The sequence below is a fragment of the Ursus arctos genome, unplaced genomic scaffold, assembly GCF_023065955.2.
Source record: "Ursus arctos isolate Adak ecotype North America unplaced genomic scaffold, UrsArc2.0 scaffold_27, whole genome shotgun sequence".
NCBI lineage: Eukaryota > Metazoa > Chordata > Mammalia > Carnivora > Ursidae > Ursus > Ursus arctos.
Window position 1 is genome coordinate 36,160,983 of NW_026622952.1, and position 25,234 is coordinate 36,186,216.

The window sequence follows — 25,234 nt, forward strand, 5'->3', positions numbered from 1 at the left end:
GAGACAGCAGCTTGCTGGGCACCACCGCACAATATCAGGTCCCCTCCTAGCCCCTCAGACTCTCCCGTAGTAAAATGGTGTGTGGGATTTGATGGTCTTTCAGGCTCCTCTCAGAGGAAACATCCTGCCACCCCATATTCCGTGATGCTACTCACTTCAGAAAGAGAGCCTAGGAATTCGATTCCCTTCATCTCTTGTCTTGCTGGTACCTCAGGAATGGAGTAGGGGCAGCCAGAGCTGTGTTTTCTCTGCTCTCTGGCAAGACTCACATTGTCTCACTTGATTAAATCCCCAGTCCCATTAATGAAACTAGAAAAACCTGCTTTGAGTTTTAAAGGTGAGAGTTGGAGGGAGAAATTTGAAATCACCCAGAACACTTTGTCTTAGAGCAATTTGGCTGAAATTACCAAATACTCACTACATTTTTCTCTATTCATTTCCTCTTCCCCTTCCCAAATCCATAAATCCTCAGTTTCTAGAATTGGGAAGAAACCCAAAAGAATCCATCTTTTCAGTGTTTGGAAGCTACGGGTCAACTCTATAAATAAATTTTTTAAAAAAGAGCAATATTCACAACAATAACATACATATTCTGCTTGGGATTGTGGTATTCTCCAACAAAGGTCTTCAGATACTAGGAGTCTAAGTGCAGACTAATTTAATTAGCATTGTCTAATTTCTAAGTAGTCTTCCTAGTTCTGCTTTGCTGCTAGTGTTTGAGCCATTTGAAATGACTCTGATGTTAAGAAGCTTCTGCATTTAGAGGCTTTTTCAGTCTCGCACACACAGAGAGGACCCCGCAGGCCAGCAAGCACCAAGTGATGTCACCTGCAAGAGGGGGCATCTACCGCCACAATCATGTGTCCAGTTTGGGTCAATTTAACAAACCTCAGGAGAAAGTACTGTGGCCTTTTCAGGAGAGGGAAGCTTTCTTAAAGAAAAACAAACAAACAAACAACAACAACCATGAAATGAATGAAAATATCACACAAGGGCACAGACCCCAAAAAATACTACCACATGAGAGCCACTGAAGAAGAGACTTCTAGGCAAAATGAAACTATGAATTGAGTATTTCAGTCTTATTTTAGGTGACTTGCTTATATTTACTTATTTCATTTCAGTGGCCACCTTGCGACCTAGTAGATACACTCATTGTTTCCATTTTACAGAAGAGGACACTGAGGCCCAGCCCAAAGTCTGGCCCCGCTGGTAGGGGTGGAGCTGGGATGTGAACACCTGTTGGGCTCCAGCCCCCACAGATCATGACTCTGCTTGGTTCTGGGTGGGAATTAGGTAAAGATCAGGGAAGGCTTTATCACCATCCTGCGGAGAAAGATACAAGAGAAGACGGCCATGAGGGTCCAGGTGCCCCACTTTCTGACAGGTGACTGGAGCCTTCAGGCTGGGGCAGAATACAGTCCTTGCCTCACCTGAACCGGGTGAGGCATTCCCCCTCTCCCAGAAAGGGCTGCAGCCGCTGGAAGACGCGGTAAGGAAGGGCGCGCCTGCACCCCACCTCCACCCACCTACCCACCTTCACTTGGACCCCCAGCCAAGCCACACTCAGGTACTTACAGCCCTGGGCAGGCCCCGGAGCCCCGCTCTGCGAGCAAACATGAGAAATTAAACAGTTTGCACAGAATGAAATTTGGCCTTGGAAGGTGCCTGCAGCTGGTGGTTAACACCAGCAGTAAGAGGATCAACGCCTAGTCCGCTGGCTTAAAGGGGGGGTGGGCTGGGGTGAGAAGTGTGCGCACTCCCTTTTACCCATTCACGTTAGTTAATTTGGATGATAAGGGTTCCTGTTAAATCCCTTTGTGTGCGAGTGAATATACTGAAATCGACAACCCCTGAGAGGGCACCCGGGGCTGGCAGAGCGACCTGCGGAAGGGTGCAGGTCGTGTCCAATCTGGCGCGATGTAGAAGAGAAACGTCCTGACCAGACTGAAAGCAAGTCGGCAAAGGGACACCCTAAGGGTGCGTGGTGCCTACCGAGCCCCACACCTCCCAGGCCATGGCGGGTGGGCCGCTCTCTTCCCCAAGGCCCAGCACCCCAGGCCCGCCTCTGCGCCCTAGCAGTCCCCTAGGTCCTACCAGTGAGCGAGGCTCCTCCTTAGCCACCTCTGCCAAGGACTAATGACACCCAAAGGGAGAGCCCGGGCCCTGCCGTAGCCCAGCAGAGTAGAGAGAATTTAGGCAAGGTGGGGGGCAGAAAAGCTGGGAAGGAGAGATGTCGGTTGTTCTCAGATGGAACAGATGAGGAAAAAGTGAGCTCAGTAGCTCTAGAGCAGGTCGTAAAACAAACACCATTCTTATAGTTTCCATCTGCAAGAAACCTCACACCCCACCTCTACCCCGCACGCCTGGAGCCCCCGGTGTGCGGGTCCGAGGCAGCAAACGCGAGCGAGCCCTGCGGGTGGGGGAGGAGGCCCCCGCCGCTGGCCAGGCTGCCCGCAGGGGCGCAGGAGGCGGAGAGAGTTCCCAGCCGCCGCTGCCCCCCTCCTTCCCCTCGGCCCGTCCAGCAAATTTCTTTCCTAGTTTCTGTTCGTGCCTTCCCTCCCTCCTCCTCCCCCGATATATTCGCTCTCTAAAACCATAAAAAAGAGATCAACTTCCCTAACTTCACGGAGCCCTTTTCAGTGACAAATATTGATGCCCAAAGTGTCTGCGCTCTCCCGCCCCCAAACGTTAAGAAAAGGCGCCCGCGAAAGGGGGACATAAAAAGTTAACAATGCTGTGAAAATATGTTTGCAGAAAATAGACAATCGTTGGATTAAACGTATTCAAGTATGAAATAATGCCTTTTTGTGTCAAAACTTGGGCGATGGGCGGGTACAAAAGTTCCCTGTGGCAGCTACTTGCTCCCTTTGTGAGCCGTGCGCTTTGGCGTCTCCACTTGGGCGCATTACTCAGAGCACTCTAAGCGCGATTGTTTCTCCCTTTCTAATGACATTTACCGGATCAAAACATGCTGTTAATTCGATCAGAAGGCTTCACCCTCCCTGACAAAGCCACAATAATTTCTCCTGAAGTTTGTTAAATTGACCAAAATTAGGCAAATGAATAGGGGTCTGTAGGCGCCCCCTCTCGCAGGTGACGTCGTATAATGCTCGCCTGGGCCAGCTGCATTCCCCCTTTTCTTCTCGGCCCACTCTTCTCCGTGTTGCCCCCCCATCCTCCCACCCCCCCTCACTCACACACGCACACACATACATACACACACGCCTGCCTGTCTCTCCTCCCCCACCCTCTGGCATTATTAAAATTTAGCCCAATGAAACTATTCATACTTTTCAATGGACATTTTCGTGTAGGATAATAGGCTACAAATTGAGCCTCTTCCCCCCGCGAAGAAAGAGCCCGGGGGGGGGGGGGGGAAGAAAGCAAGCGACGTGGTCAGGGAGTAGGGGGGAGCGTCGCGTGCCAAAGACCGGCGGGAGGGGCGAGGCGAGGCGGGAGCCTCGTGTGCCAGCCGTAGCCCCACACCTGCCGGGATGTCCGGACAAATAAAGCGGTGTAAACAAAAAGGGGGGAGATGGACGTGTCACCAAGTCGTGTGAGAAAAGCCTGGGAACAAACGGGGCGCCTCCGTCTCCAAGAGCTCTCCCTTGAACCCGGCGGAACAGCCTATTAAAGGCTTACTTAATTACTTTAATGACTCTGGACAGGCTTTAAAACGCACTCGGCGCTGGGACTGCGGGCTTGCTGGGATTTGTAAACAGGCAATCGTGTGAGACTCAGCGGTGGGACTAAAGGAGGCGACACTGTTTTGTGAGGATCCTCGCCCCCCGGTGCCCGCGGCCGCTGCGCCCCGGCGCTCTGCGCCTGCGGCTGCTGCAGGCGCTCGCTCGCCCGCCGGCTCCAGTTTACCGCCTCCTTTTCCCGCCCGGGCTGTTGCCATGCAAATGTTATTCCCCCGCCGATCACGTGTCCTTTGAAGGGCCACGTGGATTAACAAAGCTGATCTGCCCCCAGCTCGCCCCCCTCGGCTGCTAATTTTTTTTTTTAACTTCTTTAAAACTGATCTTGAATGCATACATCCCCCAAACGCAGCTCCCCTAATCCTATGGAATAATTCAACTCGTGAATGCACTTGGAGCCCTAGATGACCGCTTTATAAGGCAGTCCCTCGGAGTTGGGAGGCTGCAGTCTACCTGGGACACTCGAGGAGGCACACGAGGCGGAAAGTGGACGGGTGACTCGCGCCACCGCCTCTCCCGAGGGCGCGTAGAGCAGGATGTCAGACAAGCTCAAGGATCGCAAAGTGAGTCGGCTGAGCCCAAACAGCCCTTGCGCCCTGATGGTGGGGGCGTCTGATTCCCCGAGCCGCCACCTGGCTGGACCGACGGCAGGGACGCGGCACACGCGACTCTCGTGCGGAGGAATCTTGAGTGGTTTGGGAGGGAATGAGGTTAGAGACAGGAGACTGCTCAACTCCGGAGGAGCCCACGCCCGAGACTGGTGGCCACCTCCCCAGTGCCTGGCGCTCAGCCTGACGGCGTGGCTGGAGAGGGTAGGGCGGCTGGAAGAGGAGCGCACCAGCCTGGCTGTGAGAGGGCAGAGCTCATTTGACCCTTATGTGGAGGAGCAGGGAGCCCTTCCGGGGGGATTCCCTGGGCAGCGTTGAGGGCTGGGAAGACGGCTGACACGCAGCTACAGCCATGCCTTTGACGACTCCCTGGGCACCACTATCCTAAACGTACAAACCTCTGTTCGCAGAGAACCCCCGTCTCCCACAAAGTGATAGAAAAGCGAAGGAGGGACCGGATTAACCGCTGCTTGAACGAGCTGGGCAAGACTGTGCCCATGGCCCTGGCGAAGCAGGTAATGTCAGAGGCCGAGCTTACAGAGCCAGGCGCTGGGGATCCTCTGCTGCCACTCTCGGCAGGGGTGCAAGGAGTCTGGAGACGGAAAGGGGCTTTCCTGCGGGCTCTTGCCCCTGGGGACCCGAGCGCCGAGTGAGCACCAGGCGGCCCTTTGCGCAGATCCACTGCAGCGCCCTGTTAGCTGCTCCAGATAAAACCGTGCACCCAGCCTGCCCGGGTTGGCTTGCGCCCGTTGGGTCGCTGCGAGGAGCCCCTCCTCCTTTTGCAGAGTTCCGGGAAGCTGGAGAAGGCGGAGATCCTCGAGATGACCGTTCAGTACCTGAGAGCCCTGCACTCCGCTGATTTTCCTCGGGGAAGGGAAAAAGGTGGGCGCGGATTTGGCAAAGGGGAACCTGGGCAGGGAGCGTTCGCATAGAGACTTGGGGGTGGGAGTGAAGGCCTTCACTAGAGGTCTCCACTCTGGATGCGGCCGAAGGGGGGGGGGTCGAGGTTCCACGTAAGCAAAGGCGGACGGGTGGGGGGACAGGTTTCTAGGGATGCTGTTTCCGTCGCCTCCTCTCTGGTGGGGAAGAGTGGGGTCGTTTGCTTGCGCTTTTGCGGTCTCCAGACTGGGGTAAGAGAGGACAGGCCTCAAATGGGAACTCCGGCCAGAAAACTTGATGGGAGGGATGTGCCTGGTACCCACCTCGGGCTCCCGGTGGGGAAGGGGCTGCTCACGGTTTTTTTGTTTGTTTTGTTTTTTTTTCCTTTCTGCGGGTTGACTCGCCCCTCCAGCAGAACTGCTAGCGGAGTTTGCCAACTACTTCCACTACGGCTACCACGAGTGCATGAAGAACCTGGTGCATTACCTCACCACCGTGGAGCGGATGGAGACCAAGGACACCAAGTACGCGCGCATCCTCGCCTTCTTGCAGTCCAAGGCCCGCTTGGGCACCGAACCTGCCTTCCAGCCGCTAGGTTCGCTTCCAGAGCCAGATTTCTCCTATCAGCTACACCCAGCGGGGCCCGAGCTCGCAGGCCACAGCCCCGGGGAGGCCTCCGTTTTCCCGCAGGGCGCTGCCCCCGGGCCCTTCCCCTGGCCGCACGGCACGGCCCGCAGCCCGGCGCTGCCCTACCTGCCCAGCGCGCCCGTGCCGCTCCCGAGCCCCGCGCAACAGCACAGCCCCTTCCTGGCGCCCGTGCAGGGGCTGGACCGGCACTACCTCAACCTGATCGGCCACGCCCACCCCAACGCCCTCAACCTGCACCCCTCCCAGCACCCCACGGTGCTCTGACGCTGCCTCTCCCTGCAGATTTCTCCGAGCGTCGGACGCTGCTTAGGAGAAACACTGTATTTTGTACAGGTGTAAATATTGTGCCAACAAAATTCCCCTGGGTGGGGGAAGGCCGCGAGCAAATTAGTCTTCTGAAGGATCTCCCTCCTGGCAATAAACGATTTCTGGTAAAGACCAAGAGATGGATTTCTTTGTTACCTTCTGCTCCTCCACAACCGCCCCTGGAGGTGCCGAGGACGCGAGTCCGATAGGGCCAAGGTGATGCTCTTCAGTACTTGGGGGCAGGGGGCGCTGCCGGGTCTGAGGAGGAGGGAGGAAAGGCTAAATGGAGCTTCGCTTCGGGGAGAGAAGTCGTGGCTCCCTCGGGGCTCCAGACCCTCACCCGACAGGTGCGCACCTTGGGCATCTGCCTCGGAGCAGGGCGCGCGAAGAAGAACTGGGCCCTTGACTCTGAGAAAATGCAAGCCAAGGACCCGCCCCACACTGGCTTTAGCGGACTTGTGCCCGCTGCGACCTGGGCGCCCTTCCTACCGCGAGACCAGGCCGGGGGGCGCGCGCGCGCACCACGCGCGGGCTGGCCTGGAGAGCGGCGCGACTCAGGCCAGCGGCACGCGTGACTAAGTTTACAGCTCTAACACGTCTCCGAAAAACAAAACAGGAGGTAACTTCTGAGTTACGGCTCAAAAGCAACAGACGACGAAGTTTATTACTTTAGGATGACAGCTACTTGGCGCCGCGGGAGGGTTCAGGGAAGCCTGCCTTGCCTTTTTACGCACAGATCAGCTCAGCCTCAGGGACGCTAGGCAACCGGGTGAGCAGCCGGCAACGACCGGGTCAGGAGACGCGCTCTCCGGGGGACGGTTCCCTCTGCAGATCCCCACCATCCGCCACCGTAGGGGGTCGGTCGCTGGGCAGTCTGTTCTGGTTCTCGGGCCCAAGGAGAAAAAGCCTCCTTTCCCCCTTTCCCGGGGGAGGCTGGATTTTAACCTTCTGCTCAACCCTGTACGTCGTGTGGAGTTTTCAGGGCCCAGGGGACGCTTGTCCAGTCATCTTTAGGAGATTAGGGTTTTCAGTTCTAATTGGATCTGTGCCCTACCCACAACACAGCGATACACTTAGAATAGCAAACAAAAGTCATGTTTTTTTAAAGGCCCAAATAGCAAAACGAGCCTGCTATTGTTTTATGTAAACCGGTAAAATGAACAAGGTATCCAAACGGCTAATGTGTTTGTGGTGACTGAAATTTTTTTCCTTCCTTGATTTTTTCCCCTTTGTTCCTATATTTCCTTTTTTATTCCCTAGCTCTGATACCCTTTAAATAAATAATTCGAAATTATGTAGCAGGTTTTCCTGTTTCCAGAGGCCATTTAACCAAACGACAATGATTTGTGTTCTCCCCGATTAGCTGGAGGACAATAAATTAACTTATTCCATTTCTGTGGACAGGGTGTAAGGGAGCTCTGACCTAGACTATTTACTGAGGTCACGGAATAGGATGACCTGCAATTTGTAAACCATCAAACTTGATTTATACAGACAGGCCAAAAGAAAAAAAGAAAGAAAAAGAAACCCTCTTCATTACATTGCCCATAAAGTGAAATTTAAATGTGCATTGAGGGGGCAGGGGAAATCTAGAACCCTTAGAAAAGGTCTTGCAAATAAGGAGTTCTTGCCCTAACATATACTCCATGTCACTACAATACTTACCTATAAAATGTGAGATGCAAATACTTCCTTCCCTTACCAACTGATAGGGCTGGAGCCTGAAAGCCAATGTCAGGCCAGGAGGCCTTCCGGATCACAAATATACATTGCGCGGTATGGGACGCAAGTGAATTATGCAGAAATGGGAGAATGCATGGTGCCTATTATTGGAACACATGTCTTACACCCATTTTCATCAGCGCTGGATACAGAATATGAAGAAGGCCTTTCAGGCTTTTTTTCGCTGAGCATTAAGCCAATCTGAATTCCCTTTGGCACTGAAGCATTAAAGATATAGTGTTACCCTGGAAATATAAATTATTAATATATTCAGCATTTTTGTCACTTCTCAACTGTTAACCAAATTAGACAAAACTTTCTTTTACTAAGTAGATTTTCTCTTTGGGATTAGCTTTGGGAATGCACAGGGCCACCACAGTAAAAACTTTCGTCATTTACATATAATTTTGCAAACTTCCACTGGCCCATGACAGTCTTTGTACCTCAAATGTTGGTATTCTTGATTTTTTTCTTTCTCATTTAACTGTGGAGGATAAAACCCTGCTTTGGATTTACAATGACTTTAGGATAAAAGTCTCCCTCCCCTTTCCCTCCATCCCCCCCCCCCTCTGTGTGTGTGTGTGTGTGTGTGTGTGTGTGTGTGTGTGTGTGTGTGTTGTGTCTTTTTCAGAAACCTTCATCCTAAGTTCCAATTCTGCAGGCTTGGCCAAAAGTCAAACTTGGAATAGTCTAACTTTGCAAAAGATTAAAAATGTCACTACAAAATGGAATTGATTCAAATCAGATTGTGACTTTAAAATGTTCTTTCCTGCACTTTCTCTGACAACACATTACTCCCAGCCTCCCCATCCCAAACCCCCATCTCCTCCCCCCTCTGTCTGAGTCTCTTATGCCCAATCCCTCCACTCTTTCTTTTAAGTAAGTTGTATAGTAATGGTTTCCAAGAGAGGCTCAACCAAACCCAGAAATAACAAAAAACAAAAAACAGTGGGTTTGGCTGGAGGTGACCCATTGTGATGCCTCTGAAAGGGGCAACCTCTTGTTTCTTGGGCTTCATCCTTGAGTGGGCAAGAATAAAAATAATCATCCCCATGAAATCAAAGGTTTTCTCCAGAGGCTTGAGGAACAAAGCTGATGGCTGGTGCTTTGGGTCGGTCCCTGTGGCTCTGTAGGGCTAGAAGTAGGAACTTCCAGGCTCTCCAGCCGCCCCTCCGAAAGGGTGGTAATACAGAGCTCACTTGTGCTTCCAAGCGTTATTGAACAAACACAGTCCATGTATCAGTGGGGGCCCTCCAGTCTGGGCTACTACATACCAGGCAAGAAAGCTGGAGGAGCAGCTATGTAAGAGCTTCACTGACCCCACAGAAGTATGGAAATCCTAAGAACCTGGTAATGGGTGTCTGCTTACAGTAACACACCAAGGAAAATAAGGCAACCTGCGGCATTTTGTAGGTGCTCAATAAACATGTGTGGGATGACTGAATGAACTGCCTAACAGTGCTGAGCCTCTCAGAATTCTGCATCTCCCCTAGACCTCCTGTTTCCGGTCCTCAGACCCCTCCCCATTGCGGCAGAGACCAGAAACTACTGGTACACCCAACTGGAAATATGCGGTGTAATCTACGTACATTCTGAAGGTTGTCAGGCGTAGCAATGGCTCTGCCTTTGCCTAGAAATTCCACTTCGTGGTCTGGCAGCAGGAGACAGTGCTTGCCCTGCGTGGTTAAGGCAGTTAACACTTCCTGAGAGCCCAGCTAAATGCAGACCCCAAATCCAGGATTTGAATTCAGAACTAACATGACGGGGGTTGTGCTCCTTTCACATGAGAAAGATCCAGGACTGGGCTGACCCAGATTCTACCCTCTTTTCTACACCACTAGTTGTGCAGAGTGTGGCTTCTGGAGCCAAACTACCTAGATTTGCATTTCAGCTCTTCTGCGCAATAGCTGTGTGCCTTCTGGACAAATTGCTAAGCCTCTCTGTGTCTGTTTCATCATCTGTAAAATAGAGATATTAAAAGTGCATATACCTCATATGGGTTGATAGGAGGATTAAGTGAATTGGTACATTCAAAGCACTCTAGACAGTGTCTGGCCCATAGTGAATGTTCAATAGATGTTAGCTATTATAATAATAATTATCTAGTACTCCTTCCTTTCTCCCAAAGAGTCAGATCCTTGGGGCCACCTCAAAGTAAAAGTAAAATGTCAAGGCAATCATTAAAAAAAATCTGACACCCCCCACCCCCACCCCACAAAACAAATCTTAAACCCCAAGCCTTGTTCTGGAACAAGGCAATACCCTCCATTTATAGGGCAAGTGGGGCTAGGGAGCTCTAATTCCAGCCCATGGTCAATTTGGGGGCTGTGGGTGCTTATCCCAGTTCTGACTGATAATCAGAGCCCCCCTGATAACCTTGGTGCACCCACCTCTCACACTCTCCCCTCCGCAGAAAGCTGGCCCATGTTATCCTGAGACAGCTCTTATATCTACATTCCCACATTCTTTCTCCAATTACACACCGTCTGTTAACACACAAATCTTGTCTGTTGCAAATTCTTTTTTGGAACATGGGGTACACAAACACATTCAATACCCCTTAAGTACACTTTCTAGGCCAGTGTTATGTTTTTCTCAACATCCCCCTCCCCCCACCCTTTTCCCACGCAAACCTTTCATCTGTCTGCAAACTTTTCCTCTGTCCTCTTTTCCACCAGTCTGCTCCGGTGCTGGCTCCAGACTCAACCCTGCCATTCGGGTAAAGCTGTGCCCTGGAGGGACCCTGTCCCACGTGCTCACTCCCTTGCTCACTTGGCCTTCAGTCCTCATTCTCCCTACCTCTCCGATTGCTTGGCTCCTGCCATCTGCTTCTCCATGTGTCGGGGGACTGGCATAAGAATGTTTCTGTGTGTGTCTGCCTTGTGGAGGGGGGATCCCTGGCTGTCCCTCCCTGTTCTGCAGCCATCAAGGGCAGTATTCAGGAGACTGACCCAAGCACACAGCTGGCCACGGAAGCCCTTTCTCCCTCTGGCTGCCAACCTGCCCACAGGAAGCAAGCAAGCATCCCTACTAGGCTGGCTGGCAGATTTCTAGCTCTTGCTATACTTCTTCTGGATAAGTTTAAGTTTAAGGTCAAGTGTTGCAAGCCCCTCTGTGCACCCACAGAAGGCGCATCCTCTGATCAGCACAAAACATTTGTATCTCCACCTGACACCTACATCTACATCTCAAATGATTCTGAGCACACAGAGGAGGAAAAAATGACTCATTAATCCGACAGCCTGAAACCCCAGAACCTGGGGGCCTATATGTGTGCAGCTAGGAAGGTAGATACACACATATGCCCATGTGCATCCAGTGACATGGGCCCAGGAGCACCTGCGTGCATGTGCACAGGATGTCTGCTTGGGTACAAGTGTGCAAATGGATGGGCAAACGGGGGCCAGAGGAAAGAGCCACCCACTAAAGAGAATGGCTGGGTTAGAACTCGAGGGACCCGGCTATTTCTGGTTGGCTTGGAAGATAAGCAGCAGCCATGGTGAAGGTCCACAAATCTGTCCCATGATAATCTTTGTCAAACCCTCTGTACAGTGGGAAGAGCTGAAGCAAAGCAGAAGAGAGGCAGTAGGCAGGGTGATGCTGAACGGGGGCCTGCAAGAGAGTAGGAAGGTCACCGAAGCCACAGAAAATGGGGGTGGGAGATGGAGCAGGAACTCTGGGCTGAGCTATAGAGCAAAAAGGACCCCAAGAGAGCTGGGAACCCAAGCACTTTTTGTCTACTCCTGACTGGCTTCCTTTGTAATGTGTAGCTTAGAAGCAAGAGTCAATAAAAATCTATTAGTGAAAACTTTATAAATATGATGAAACTTCTAAAATACAATATTTCTAGGAGACCTTTTGCAAGGTTTGACAGAACGAAAGTCCGTCAGCTCTATCACTGTTTTGTTATAGGTCCATCAGTAAAGGTTTTTTGGGTTTTTTTTTAAGATTTTGTTTATTTGAGAGAGAGAACAAGCAGGGGAAGAGGCAGAAGGAAAAGCAAACTTCCCACTGAGCAGGAAGCCTGATGTGGGGCTCGATATAGGGACTCCAGGATCATGATCTGAGCCAAAGGCAGACGCTTAACCAACTGAGCCACCCAGGTGCCCCCAGCGGTCTTCTACAATAAAAGTTTCATTTCTACTCACTAAACACCACGACTTCATTTTCCACATAAACATGATTCCTATTTTATATTTATATCAGAGTATAAAACTAGCCCCATTGCTCTTTCTAAATACAATCTAAAGTGAAGGGGAAAAAATGCTAGAAGATAGCCACAGGGAGAACGCACACAAGCCTCAGGACTACAAGGTACAAGGCAGCTCTGTATTTGGGATGTATTCTATCCCACTTAGGTGGCACAGCCATGATTACAGCCCATAACAGCCTCAGCAAAACTGGGGGAAGTGGGGGGGGGGAGCCAATTATGGACGTGTAGAGAAGTTGTTCTGGAAAAAGTCAAATTGGACGGAGGGTCATTTGCAAATGTATATTCTGGCCACAAACAATACATCTGTGAAAGCGTGAAGAGTCCCTGAGCTCAGGAACCCTTTCTCCTCTGACATCCAGTAAAGAGGTAGGTAGACATGAATACAATGGAACCTCATCTGAATTATATTACAACTCCGTCAAAAGGACATGAGCAACACGGGTATTGTCAAATTAGAGCTGAATTATACCTGCTCTGAGCCGGAGCCCCTGGCTGATGATGGCCCAAACACATGTGCTGAGGGGAGGCTATGGGGGGAGGCATTTCATGGCTGTATCAGTAATTTCAGAGGGACAATACTGTTTCAGAGTGAAACATTTCTTAGAATGCAATTAAAAACTGAAAGAGAAATATTAGAAATTCTAAAACTGCTGAAAGTAGGATTGTGTTATCTGCTTTCTTGGCATGAAAAGAACATTTATCAGTGAGACGACATTTTTGAAATCTATTCAATTAGGAGTTACAGAGAGAGACACCAGGAAAACTGAATATGCTTTGGAGGATGGGTTTTAGGAAACAGTGGGTCCCAAGAAGCATCAAATGACTTCCTATGAGGACAGTCCTGTGGGTAATAACAAAGGGATGCGGAGAAAGAGAACATATGATGAATTTATGTTGCACCTAATGGTGGATTTTGGACAGGAGGAGTTTGCTGTGGTTTGCAAGCTTCTTCCAAAAAAGATTTTGTGGTCTGCTTTTGCGTCTAATGTCTGATCATACTTTGCCAGGACACGATGAGCCTCATCTTCATTAAGGAGCAAGTTGCAGAGCCCAAGCACTGACCTGAGTCCTGGGAGGGAAACTATCAACACCAGCTTCCTAAAAAGCCCTGAATAGGGTCTTCCAGTCACCCTGGAGCTGCAGGAGAGATCACGGGACAAATAAACTCTTTCTCCCCAAATATATAAATATATCAAAACATAAATGTTTCTTCCCTCCCCTTCACCCCTTCTTTCTCTACCCATATCCTCCTGTCCCCATCACCAATTTTTTCTCTTATTGGGTAGGATCCACTTATCCTGAGGATTTCTTTGGAGCTCCTTAATGTAGGCAGAGGTATCTTACGCAAAGGAAGGGCAAGTGCTCCTGTTTTCTTTTCAGATCTCCTTACCTCCAGGGAGTCTCACCTTCTGCCTCCCCCTGGTCCACCACTGTCCCTTGGTCTGTCCATCTCCCTTCTCCTGAACTCCACATCCAAACAGTCATCATGTCTGGTTGATTTTATCTCCTACCTTTTTTTTTTTTTTTAAAGATTTTATTTATTTATTTGACAGAGAGAGAGAGACAGCCAGCGAGAGAGGGAACACAGCAGGGGAGCGGGAGAGAAAGCAGCAGGCTCCCAGCAGAGGAGCCTGATGTGGGGCTCGATCCCGTAACGCCGGGATCACGCCCTGAGCCGAAGGCAGACGCTCAACCGTTGTGCCACCCAGGCGCCCCTACCTCCTACCTCTTGAATCTGTTCACTTCCGTCTCCTCTGCCGCAGCTAGAGCCCAGCCTGACAACGTCCTCCTCCAGCTTCCCGCCCACTGTCCAGCTTCCATGTTTGCTTCCTCTAATTCATTGTCAACATGGCCACCAGAGTGATTCCTTTTTTTTTATGGTGAAAAAATTTATATTTAGATTTAGCCAGCTGGACTCAGTTTAGATGATCCCAATTTTGTTGGCAACATCCAAAGCATCATAGTCAGGAGCCAGTCAAACATCTTTTCTTTTCTCCATCAGGCCTGATCAGGGTGTTGACCTTGGCCACGTCAATATCATAGAGCTTCTTCACGGCCTGTTTGATCTGGTGCTTGTTGGCCTTGACATCCAAAATGAACACAAGTGTGTCGTTGTCTTCTATTTTCTTCATGGCTGACTCAGTAGTCAGGGGGAATTTGATGATGGCATAGTGATCAAGCTTACTTCTCCTGGGGGTGCTCTTTCGAGGATATTTGGGCTGCCGTTGGAGAAGCAGAGTCTTGGGTTGTCGGAATGTAGGTGACGTGCGAATCTTCTTTTTTTTGTAGCTGTGGACGCCTTTCAGCACCGCTTTCTTGGCCTTCAAAGGCTTTGCTTTGGCTTCAGCTTTGGGAGGGGCAGGGGCTTCCTTCTTAGGCTTCGGCGCCGTCTTCGTAAAAGGAGAGTGATTCCTTCCTAACAAAGATCCCAGACTCCCCTGTGTAGCTCTATTCGATGCCTTCCCAGGGCTCTTCGGATAAAGCCCAAGTTCCTTGTTCAGGTCTTCCAATTGTGGCCCCCACATACTTCTTGGGCCTCCCTGCTTGATACCACCCCAGACTCAGCATCAGGCACGCTGACTTCCTCCATCACTCAGGAGTACAGAGCTCTCTCTCATGCCAGGCTATGGCGAATGCCACATTTCAGAGGCAAAGAAAGTTCAGAGGACCTTTTCCCCTGGTCAGCACGTTCAGACCTGCCTACTGTTCTCTAATGGGATGTTGCTCTTGACTCTCCTCAGGTGAAGGGGAGTGCCTACTTGCAGCAACACTGTGCCCACTCCTACAAATCTCTGAAATGGCTTCAGAAACACTGACAAAATTATATGAAAATGATGCTCTGGTCTATATGTTTTTTCTGGACTTTTAAACTAAGTCAAACAGCATTATTATTTGAGGCATTAAATATACTCACTAAGAGGCATGGTGATTAAGAACATGGGCTCTGGGGGGCGCCTGGGTGGCACAGCGGTTAAGCGCCTGCCTTAGGCTCAGGGCGTGATCCCAGCGTTACGGGATAGAGCCCCACATCAGGCTCCTCTGCTATGAGCCTGCTTCTTCCTCTCCCACTCCCCCTGCTTGTGTTCCCTCTCTCGCTGGCTATCTCTCTCTCTGTCAAATAAATAAATAAAATCTTTAAAAAAAAAAAAAAAAAAAAAGAACATGGGCTCTGGAGCTAAACTGCTTGTGTTGGAGTCCTGGCTCCACCATTTTCTAGCTGTACGACCCTGAACAAATTATTAACAGCTCTGTGCCTCAGCTCCCTAGTTAAATGGAATGACAGTACCTACCCCATAGGGAGGATGGGAGAATAGTTAATGCAGCAGTGCCTGGCCAATGGTCTATACCCAGTTAACTTAGCTATGACAGCTGAAGTCTGCATGAGATTGTTATACAGACGAAAACAATTTCCTTTGAAATTGATAACCTATTAATAATACTGAATTTTGGGGGAAAAAAGTTTACCTTGTCAATTCATTGTCTCCCTTTTTTTTGAACCAGACTTTAATGTGCATGTTTTCCTTTCTGCATTAGAGACGACTTCAAGAATGGAAGAAAGGAAGACATCTTTTGTTAGGACTTGTTAGGTACCAGGCACAGAGGCAGCTGCAGAAGTTCTAGATAGAGTTCAGAGCACCTTGGGGATGGATTGGGCCAGGGGTTGTGTCTTAAAGCTGCAGCCACACCATTTGGGGTGGCCTTAGCTGAGCTGATGAAAATTAAGAGAGAGCTCAGTCCCTCAAAGGCAGTCCTTGTTGTCTTCCCTGACCTGACACAGCACTGGGCGCTTTCCCATGCTGTTGCCCCATTTCATCCCCACAGTAACCTCTATGGGAGCTAACATCACCCTCAAGTTTCAGATGAGGACTAACTCAGAGAGTCTAAGTCACACAGTCTCTTTTGTGGCAGAGCCGGGATTTGAACTATAATATGTTTGCTTCCCAGCCCAGAGCCCTACTTCTTCTATGCAGCAGCTGCCACAATCAGGAACATTTTCGTACTTTCTTAGAAGAGTAGGGTTTGGATCTAAGCTTGAGAATACTCTTCTTGTGTAAAGTTGTGGTCTTCCAGGACTTCAAAATTGGGCAGCTGGACGTCCCAACGTACAGTCTCTAAAGTGCAGGTTTCAAAAAATAATATAACATTAAAAGACTAATTACAAAAGCAATAGATGCTCATTGCAGAAAGCTGTAAACACATTCAAAAGTATAAGGAAAATACAAAAACACCTACAACACCATCCAGTTAAAAGCACGAACATTTTTGATATGTTACCTTACAACCGTACTATGCACACACTAATTTAAAAGTAAGTTTTAAATAGCTAATACATTTATATGATATAAAGTGTTAAAACTACTAAAAAGGGTAAACAGTGAAAAGTCAGTCTCCCTCCCCTCTTCGCCTCCAGCCATCCCTGTGCTTCTCCTGGGAAGCAATCACTATTACCACTATTTTTAGATATCCTTTAAAAGATAGTCCATGTATACACATAAACTGAGTCATTTTACAATTCTCTTTATTTTAAAAAATGGAACTTAAAAAAAGATTTATTTATTTATTTTAGAGATGGAAAAAGAGAGAGAGAGCATGAGCAGGGGGAGGGGGAGAGGGAAAGGGAAAGGGAGAGAGAATCCTCAAGTAGACTCCCCGCTGAGCACAGAGTGTGACGCGGGGCTCGATCTCACAACCCTAAGATCATGACCTGAACCAAAATCAAGAATTGGATGCTTAACCGACTGAGCCACCCAGGCGCCCCAAAATGGTACATTCTTTTATGAGTAAATAAAACATAGTGTTTGTTCTCTCGACCTGACTCACCTTTCATCTCCTTTAGTGTCATGTCTCCTTCCCAGCATCTCACACTCTTATTCATTCAGGTGTTTACATGGGCCAGTCAAAATTACGTTAAAATCTGCCTTCCTGGGAAATCCAGCGTGAGAGGGACCAAATTCTGGAAACTTCTTTCTGAGATCATCTGGTAACTATTGCACCTCAGAGACAGCAACCAGAAACCCCGTCATGCGGAGCGTCTTTTCAGCAGGGCGGCACATATACCAGGATGTGCAATGTTCTAGCACAGTTCTCTAAACAACGTCCTTCCGGCAAATTAAGACTAAGTAGGAAGGGTCACTGGATCTAAACAACTTACCTGTTCTGTTACAGTTCTGGCTTCCAAACTACATGGAGCTTCCTGAACTAGTCAAGCCCTCTCCCGCCTTTGCAAATGCTCTTGGCCCTTTCTTATAGAAAGTTGTTCCACCACCATCCCAACCTCCTCAGCTCCCTTCTTTACCTGGTATACTCCAGCCTCCCCTTAGAGATGGCATCATGAGGTCTTCTGGAGACATTTCTCTGATGTCCCACCTCCCCTACGTCCCACTCTCATTAGGCACTTCTGTGTGTTACTCATGCCACCTGCCAAAGCCCCCTCCATTCACATCACAATGCCTATTAAGTGCCTATACCAGGGACCAAGGAAATGGGGAGTAAGGCAAGTGACAGCCTGAGAGCAGTTATAGAGCCTAAGGGGGAAGAAATTAGGTAAGCAACTATTAAAGTGTGATAAATGCTAAAAAGGAACATTCAGGGTTGCTGGGGTGGTGGCGGAGGGCAGTGTCCAGAGCATGGTCCAAATGGGACAGAGAAAGGGACATATCAGCTGATGCCTGAAGGGAGTCTAGGAAGTTATTTGGGGAAGTAAAGGAAGAGGGTTTCAAGTAGAAAGAACATCTTGTGTCAAAGCTCACAAGCATGAAAGAGCAACTTTTAAGAAATTCATGGTTGCCCATATGGCTAGTGAATTGTCTTAAGATTTGATCAGATAAGCTTTTTAAAAACATCACTCTACAACCTGGTGGTTGCCAGAGAGGAGGGGGTGGGGAAAGGGCAAAATGGGTGGAGGGGAGAAGTCATGGAACAAATACGGCCTAAGAGGTGCAGCACAGAGAATGTGTGTGACAGACGGGAGTGCACTTGTGAGCACAGAGCATAATGTACAGACTTGCTGACTCACTATGTTGTACTCCTGAAACAAATGTAACATTGTGTGTCAACTATACTTCAATAAATAGAATTTATTAAATAAATAAAAAGATCCTCTGATTTCTGTGTGGACCGAGTCTTTGGTGCAAGAATGGAGACGGAGGGACCAGTGTTTATAGCATTTACACAGGATTCCTCTCTACAGAGTTGAAGCCCAGTATCAGTCTACTCAAGTTTTATAATTCTGCATTATTTTTGATGATTGTTTCCGAACCTTTTAAAAGGGCACCAGATTAAAGTAATAAAGAAATAAAAGGGCAAAAGATTATATTCCCCTCTTCAGCACCAGAATCTAGCAGAGGTTAGCACAGAGCGAGGGCTCAAGAAAAAGAAGACAAGCAGATGAAGCTCGAAGACTAGGCTGGTTTCTTGATTAAACTGAAAAGAGCAAGAATACAACACAACATGGAGTCTCTTACTGTTCCTATTAAAACATACTATTAAATTAAAACATTATTATCTTTATTAAACTAACCCCAATTTCCAAACTGGACAGCAAGTGACCAGCGTTACCGACAGTCATGGAAGTAACCCGAAGGTCAAACCACAAGCCGCCACCAAAACAGATCCTTACGAAGGCAACACGCAAACATGACAGTGGTTCCAGGAGCGAGAACTACCTGCGCACAAGGATAAATCCCCCAGGGAAACGGCCAAACAGCACTGTGGCGACGGTGAGAGCATCATGAATGTTAGGGGAGAGACAAAAGATAATAACATGCCTAATAAGAACGAAACACCTTTTTAAATCTTTTTATTGTAAAATCAAATAAAGATGCAGATAACCACATAAAAAAATGATTGGTTTAACGGTGTATTTTAAGGCGGATACCCTTAACTGCCGGGAAGGTCAAGACACAGAACTCTGCCATCTCGTGTCACCTCATCCCAGTTCCAAGCCCTCGTTCTCTAACTGCGTACCCACTGTCCTGACTTTTATAGCAATCACTTGCTTGCTTGGATGTTTAAAGATTTTATTTATTTATCTGAGAAAGAGACAGAGATAGAGAGAAAGAGCACGAGCAGAGAAGAAGCAGACTCTCCGCTAAGCAGGGAGACCAACGCCAGGCTCGATGCCAGGAGCCTGGGATCGTGACCCGAGCTGAAGGCAGATGCTCAGCCGACTAAGCCACACGGGCGTCCCTACTTCGATGTTTAAAAATAGCTTTATCACCCAAATGTGCATCCCTGGACAATAATACAGTTTAGTTTTTGTCTTGCTCATCTAAAAATATTTGATAAGTCTTTTAATTCTCTGTTAATGTACAGATTCTCCCCTCCATCCGGTTCAATTCCTTACAATTTATCTGTTGGAAAGCCCAAGCCATTTGCCCTGTAGGGTTTCTCAGAGGCTGGATTTTGCTGGTGGTCAACTCGTGTGCATCTCAGCACGTTCCTCTTTCATATCCTGCAGCTGGACGCCTAGGACAGACTCAGGTTTGAGTCCTTTGACAAAACGAAGCACTTCATTTTTGCTACACCAGACCAAACCCTTAGTAAGCCTCGCATTTCACCTGGGGTTCCTTCAGAGTTGTTCCCAGCTCTGCTGTCTGCTCTGCCCTCTGACACTTCCCGCTGTCCGTCGTCAGTCATGGAGATGCTCGCTGTGTCCCTGCACACCCCCTTGGGCCCTGAGAGCTCGCTGCACTCATCACTCTTCCTACACAGAGGAAAGCGACTGGTCTCACTGCTTTAGGCAGAGGCTGGCCTGGCCTACCGAGTTGATTCACTGATACCACACTATGGGATGGAGACATTCTCTCCTCCCCCACTGGATTACACTAGCCTCCTCCCCATTAGTTTCCCAAATACTACTTTCAATCATAATGAAGGGGAAAAAACGACTTTAAAGTTTCAAACTGTTCCAGTGACCTCACTGAAAATTCTGCAATGTAGCTTTACGTCACCTTTTACCTTCTGAATGCACTTTGGGCCCAGAGGCATTTAAAATAACACAGAAGTTACCCATCACTGTCATCATCGCTTCCTAGGATCCAGCTGGTCAGAAATTAAGTTTGCTCTTGGTAACGGATGGCTCAGAACAGTTATGCTCATAACGAAAATGTATGGAGCGCTGTTCTTCGAAGAATTAAAAGTACCTTAGCAATTCATTTTTCCGAGGAAGAATAAATAGATCCTATTTTTCCGATCAGGCCGAGTCACACACCATTGTCAAGGACACACCACTGAACCAGGGAGTCATCCTCGGCACTTCCCTCCCTCTCACCTATACATACAATCCTCCCCACATCTTACATCTTTCCACTCGCGCACAGGTCCTTCAATCCTGGTAGAGTCCAAGCCACTATTCCCCACCCACAACGCTGCACAGCCTAACGGGACACAGGCTACGCTTCCGGCTCCTCAAAATCTGTTCTCCACACAGTAGTCTGAGTGGCCTGTTGACATGGAGTTTAGATCATATTTGCCTCTCCTCCTCCACTAAGAACTTCAATAACCTCTCGCTGCCACAGTGGAGTACAAAGGCCTCACCACAGTGTGCAGGTGAGCTGTGTTCCCGACTCCTGCCCTGCCCCGCCCCCCCCACCCCCCACCTCATCACCCCTGTTCTCCCCACGGTCTCCCCTGTCCCCCAGCGTGGCTGTCCTTCTCAGCATGGGCCCTTCACACACTCTCCCTGCTCACTCTCTCTTTTCCTTTTTTTTTTTTTTTTTTTAAAGATTTTATTTATTTATTCGACAGAGAGAGACAGCCAGCGAGAGAGGGAACACAAGCAGGGGGAGTGGGAGAGGAAGAAGCAGGCTCATAGCGGAAGAGCCTGATGTGGGGCTCGATCCCAGAATGCCGGGATCACGCCCTGAGCCGAAGGCAGACGCTTTAACCGCTGTGCCACCCAGGCGCCCCCACTCTCTCTTTTCCTGTCAGTGTCAGCAATGCCTCCCCGGACCACCTACTAAATTCAACTGCCCCTCACTTAGCCACTAAAAATCCAGGAGAAACCTGTTGCTTTTCTCCCTTCAAATTACTCATCATGATTCTTTTAAATTGTGGTCAACAGACATAACATAAAATTTACCAATTTAACCATTTTTACATGTACAGTTCCATGGCATTCCGTACATTCACACAGCTGGGCAGCTATCACCAACCGTCCATCTGCAGAACACTGTCGTCTTCAATTACTGAAACTCTGTAACTCAAACAACAACTTCCCATTCGTCCCTCCCTTACTGCCTGGCAACCACCATTCTACTGTCTGTGCATCTGACTGCTATTGGTATGTCACCTAAGCAGAATCAGTCAAAATTTGTCCTTTGGGGTCTGGCTCTTTTCACTTATTCAATAATGTCTTCAAAGTTAGTCTATGTTCTCACGTGTCAGAATTTCCTTCCTCTTTACAGCTGAATACTATTCCATTCTATGTACAGACCGCATTCTGTGTGTCCAGTCATCTGTCGACGGACCCTTGGGTTGCTCCCACCTCTTGGCTACTGTGAACAATGCAGCTGTGAACATGGGGTTCAAACATCTCCCCAAGCCCTGCTTTCAGTTCTTCTGGGTATATGTCCAGAAGGGGAGTTGCTGGATCACATGGTCATTCCGTGGTTAACTGTATAAGGAACCACATTCGTCTTCCACAGCGACTGCGCTATGTTATAGTCCCATCAGCAGTGCACTGAGGTGCCAATTTCGCCACATCCTTACCAACATCTGTTATTTTCTGGATTGTTTATAATTGCCATCCTAAAGGGGGTGAAGTGGCATTTCACTGTGGTTTTGATGTGCATTTCTCTAATGGTAAGTGTCCAGTGTCTTTTCGTATGTTTATTGTCCATTTGCATGTATCTTTGGAGAAATGTCTATTTAAGTTCTTTGCCTATTTTTAAGTTGGGTTGGGTTTTCTGTTGTTGAGTTGTAGGAGTTATTTACATATTCTGGATATTAACTTTTTACCAGATATATCATTTGCAAGTATTTTCTCCCATTCTTGGGTTGTCTTTTCACTCTGTTGATAGTGTCCTTTCAGGCACAAAAGTTTTAAATTTTGATAAAGTCCAAATTATCTATTTTTTCATTTTGTTGTTTTGCTCTGGGTGTCATATCCAACAAATCACTCATAATTTTTAATTGTGTTTTTATCTGAATTTTTATTTCATGAATGCCTACCCCAATAGGCTATATATTACACAAAGGCAGAAACCTATTTCACTCCCCATCCTATCGATGACTAGCAGATGTTCTAAAATATATATTTGTAGTCTGATGAATGCATATCTTCTGATGTTTTTAATTTGTGATATAGTATGGTACCCTATTAACTTGCACATTTATATGAAAAATACTGATTGACAAATGTGATTTCTGTGTGCTACTTAATTATCTTTAGCTTGAAAAGTCACACTAAATTAAGGTGCGTATATTTAAATCAAACCACAAATTTCAAGAAGTGTTAGGGAAAAAATTAAGCACAACAGAAATTCTATCAGTGGCTTATCTTAAAAACATTTTCCCCCAAACCTTTATAGATGAAAAAGGAAATGACTAAAAACACATCTCCCGGGTTTAGCCCACCCATTTCAGACATGAGGTGACTTAATTATATATTCCTTCTTTCTTTGTTGGCAGTTTTTCAAAAGTGGTATAGACCTGCTTCCTAGCTTAAGAGATAATCCGGATAAAATGCTAAAAGAGCCTTCCTTTCCTTTCTGATTTTGTAAACTTTCAGAAGGAAATTAAAAAGCACTTTTCTGCCTCTTAGATCAAGCAAACCCAGAAAGGGCTCTCCAATTCTTTCACTTATTTGCCTCCGGGATTAAAACTGAATGGGGCCTGTATTGTCAGCCACGGAACAGCAGGGGGAGCTCATGAGGTTTTTAAGTCCGCTACTACCAGCCACTGCCCCCCTCCAAAAAAAACATCATCGCATTAAGTATAAACTGAACAGTATCAAGGTCAAACCCAAAGAAGGAGAAAAGGAAGCAACAAAAATAAAAATCTAATGAGAGGTGAAAATGGCCAAAATCAATTTCATAATAAAAGACTGATACAAACTAACACTTAATCCAGGCCCACAAATCCAACTATCCTTACTTACCTTAACAAGCCAATGTACCCCAGGTGCCCAAGACCCCATCACTGCCCCAAACCCTTAATCATCTTTCTCATGTGTCAAAATTAAGTGACTAGGCAGCGAGTTTTAAAACGATTATGTTTAAATTGTCTAAACATGTTTTTTAAATATTTGGTGAATTTCTTTGGGCAGCAGCTTCAATTGTGTAAAAAAAAAAAAAAGAAAGAAAGAAAAAGAAAAAGTGGGTTGTAAACAACAGAATAGTGAAAGGATATATGAAATATAGCCCATATTCACGGGAAAGAGTGAGGGGAGCCAGAAGCTACATACTGAGTTTTAGGGCTGGGATTAGAGTCACTCCCGGTGAGGACAGGACTGGTGTGACAGATACGAACAGAGTATTTCCTATCCGGGAAGAAATCCTATCAAGTGACACTGGTACTTGCTGCCATGCTGTCCTCTGAACCTCAGCCTGGGAGGTCAGAATCAACGGCTAGTCATCATCAGCTTTCATCCTGAGGCCTAACAGCAAACGGAGCTAGGAAGCCCGGCCAGCAGTAAACAGAGGCTCAGGCCGCTCACCAGCCTCACCAGGACCAGGGAGGGATGTGAGGTCTTACCTTTGCTTGTACTCTAGCGGCAAGTATGTCTGCATCACAGCTGGGTGTCTTGGAACACATCTTCAAGTAGCTGTCACCTCTTCTTGGGGGTCTAATTTTGGCATTGGGAAAATGGACAGATTTTGGTGAGTGGCCAGAATGTCTTACAAACTCCACAAAGTTCAGAGTCTTGTCTTGGTTTGTGATCAGTGTTTCCCAAAAAGTATGGAACTCTCCTCATGTTATTTCAGGATGAATATCAAACCTTTAAATAAAATATCGTGAGTTGTAATTGTACTGGGACAACGAGAGATCTAATTTTGAAAGCAACTAGGATAAATATGTGTGTAGAAACACAGCCCAGCTCAGTTTTAGGCTACTGAGCTTTCTGTGTCTTCAAACTATTTCAAGGGCTTACAGAAAAGCAAGTTGCTTATAATAAAGTGGATGCTTTCAATAAACTCCATCAAATGAAATATGCATCAATCATGCATAATTATGAATCATAACAATTTAATTTTCTTCAAAAGATTATCAATTTTTCTCCAAAATTAGATTAGAATTTATTCTTGGGTGAAAATATACATTCAGAAAGGAAATGAAACCATAGGAAAAAAGGTCAGTGCAACAGTGTGACCTTAAAAAAGAGCCTCTTTAAACAATACGATAAGGCTTACCTCTTTAAAAGAATGTACGTGTTTTCCTGCACGAAGCACCTGAGGTTTGCTTCATCTAAATCTTCAAATCCTTTTTCTATGATAGTGTCTGGAAACCCGGTTTTTAATTATTTTAAATAACTTCTAGAAGAAAAAAGAAAAGAATAAAGGAAGCTTTGTTTTCTAAATACTAATTTAATTCAACTGCAACAAGAGGAAACTCAAAACTAAATTCCAAGTTTCATTTAGGTTATATAGAACATTAAAATTCACCAGAAACTTCCAATTATAGTTATCTTGAGGAATCACAGAGAAACACCACAAAAAGTCCCTGGGTGACAGAAATTCACTTCACAGCAGCATATACAAGATCAATAAAACACATAGTAAACTCACAAGAAGGAATAGCAATCCTTGAATCTACAAGAAGCCCCACACTTAACCAGGTAGACAGCTGTCTCCTGCCCTACAGCTCCGTGACTGGCAATGTATCTGATAAAGATGGCCTCTGGCAGGCTTTTCTTGTGTGCTAAGTACTGACCATTCCAACCACTGGTTGAATAACAAATCCAATGGTTATCCCAATTATTGTTTCCCTCATTTCTGACCACTGTACACATAGGTGAGAAGCCTGTACAGAGGGATCCTCTACTGGTCAGGCAGGATTTTGGTCCATGGACATGCTTACCACTCCCTTGTCACTAGGGAAATGAGACCCAGAAGAGGACCCGTATGTTCAGATGAGAACGGAAGTGAAGCTGGCCTCTAGAAGGAGCTCAGTAACTTTCCCACTCATCCTCCCCCTTTGTTCCACATTAGGGA

The 25,234-nt window shown here is 47.4% G+C and overlaps 2 protein-coding genes and 1 pseudogene across 12 annotated transcripts in view; 1 reads left to right on the top strand and 2 right to left on the bottom strand.

The window, feature by feature from the left end:
* ACSL1 (acyl-CoA synthetase long chain family member 1) overlaps positions 1 to 25,234 on the bottom strand; it is a 291,625-nt gene that overhangs the window by 231,172 nt on the left and 35,219 nt on the right. For 8 of the 11 annotated variants that reach the window (XM_057303548.1, XM_057303553.1, XM_057303549.1 and 5 more), the window contains exons 3-4: positions 24,434 to 24,556; positions 23,778 to 23,868 (exon numbers count right to left, since the gene is read on the bottom strand). The gene's annotated coding sequence lies outside the window, so the exon portion shown is untranslated. Of the gene's footprint in view, positions 1 to 23,777; positions 24,022 to 24,433; positions 24,557 to 25,234 lie in introns of all 11 variants that reach the window. The other 3 variants (XM_057303557.1, XM_057303555.1, XM_057303550.1) reach the window with 1 other exon arrangement.
* On the top strand, positions 4,241 to 6,103 carry HELT (helt bHLH transcription factor). The gene is made up of 4 exons (XM_044387611.1): positions 4,241 to 4,267; positions 4,723 to 4,827; positions 5,098 to 5,194; positions 5,607 to 6,103. The coding sequence occupies exons 1-4, from the start codon at positions 4,241 to 4,243 to the stop codon at positions 6,101 to 6,103; spliced, it is 726 nt and encodes a 241-aa protein (XP_044243546.1).
* LOC113262267 (60S ribosomal protein L23a-like) lies at positions 13,798 to 14,998 on the bottom strand (annotated as a pseudogene).

Excerpts from the sequence above, each read along its gene's own strand:
- HELT (XM_044387611.1), top strand. The coding sequence starts at position 4,241 with ATGTCAGACAAGCTCAAGGATCGCAAA. Across the intron at positions 4,828-5,097 it reads CCATGGCCCTGGCGAAGCAG|AGTTCCGGGAAGCTGGAGAA; the intron begins GTAATGTCAGAG and ends CTCCTTTTGCAG. Across the intron at positions 5,195-5,606 it reads TCCTCGGGGAAGGGAAAAAG|AACTGCTAGCGGAGTTTGCC; the intron begins GTGGGCGCGGAT and ends CCCCTCCAGCAG.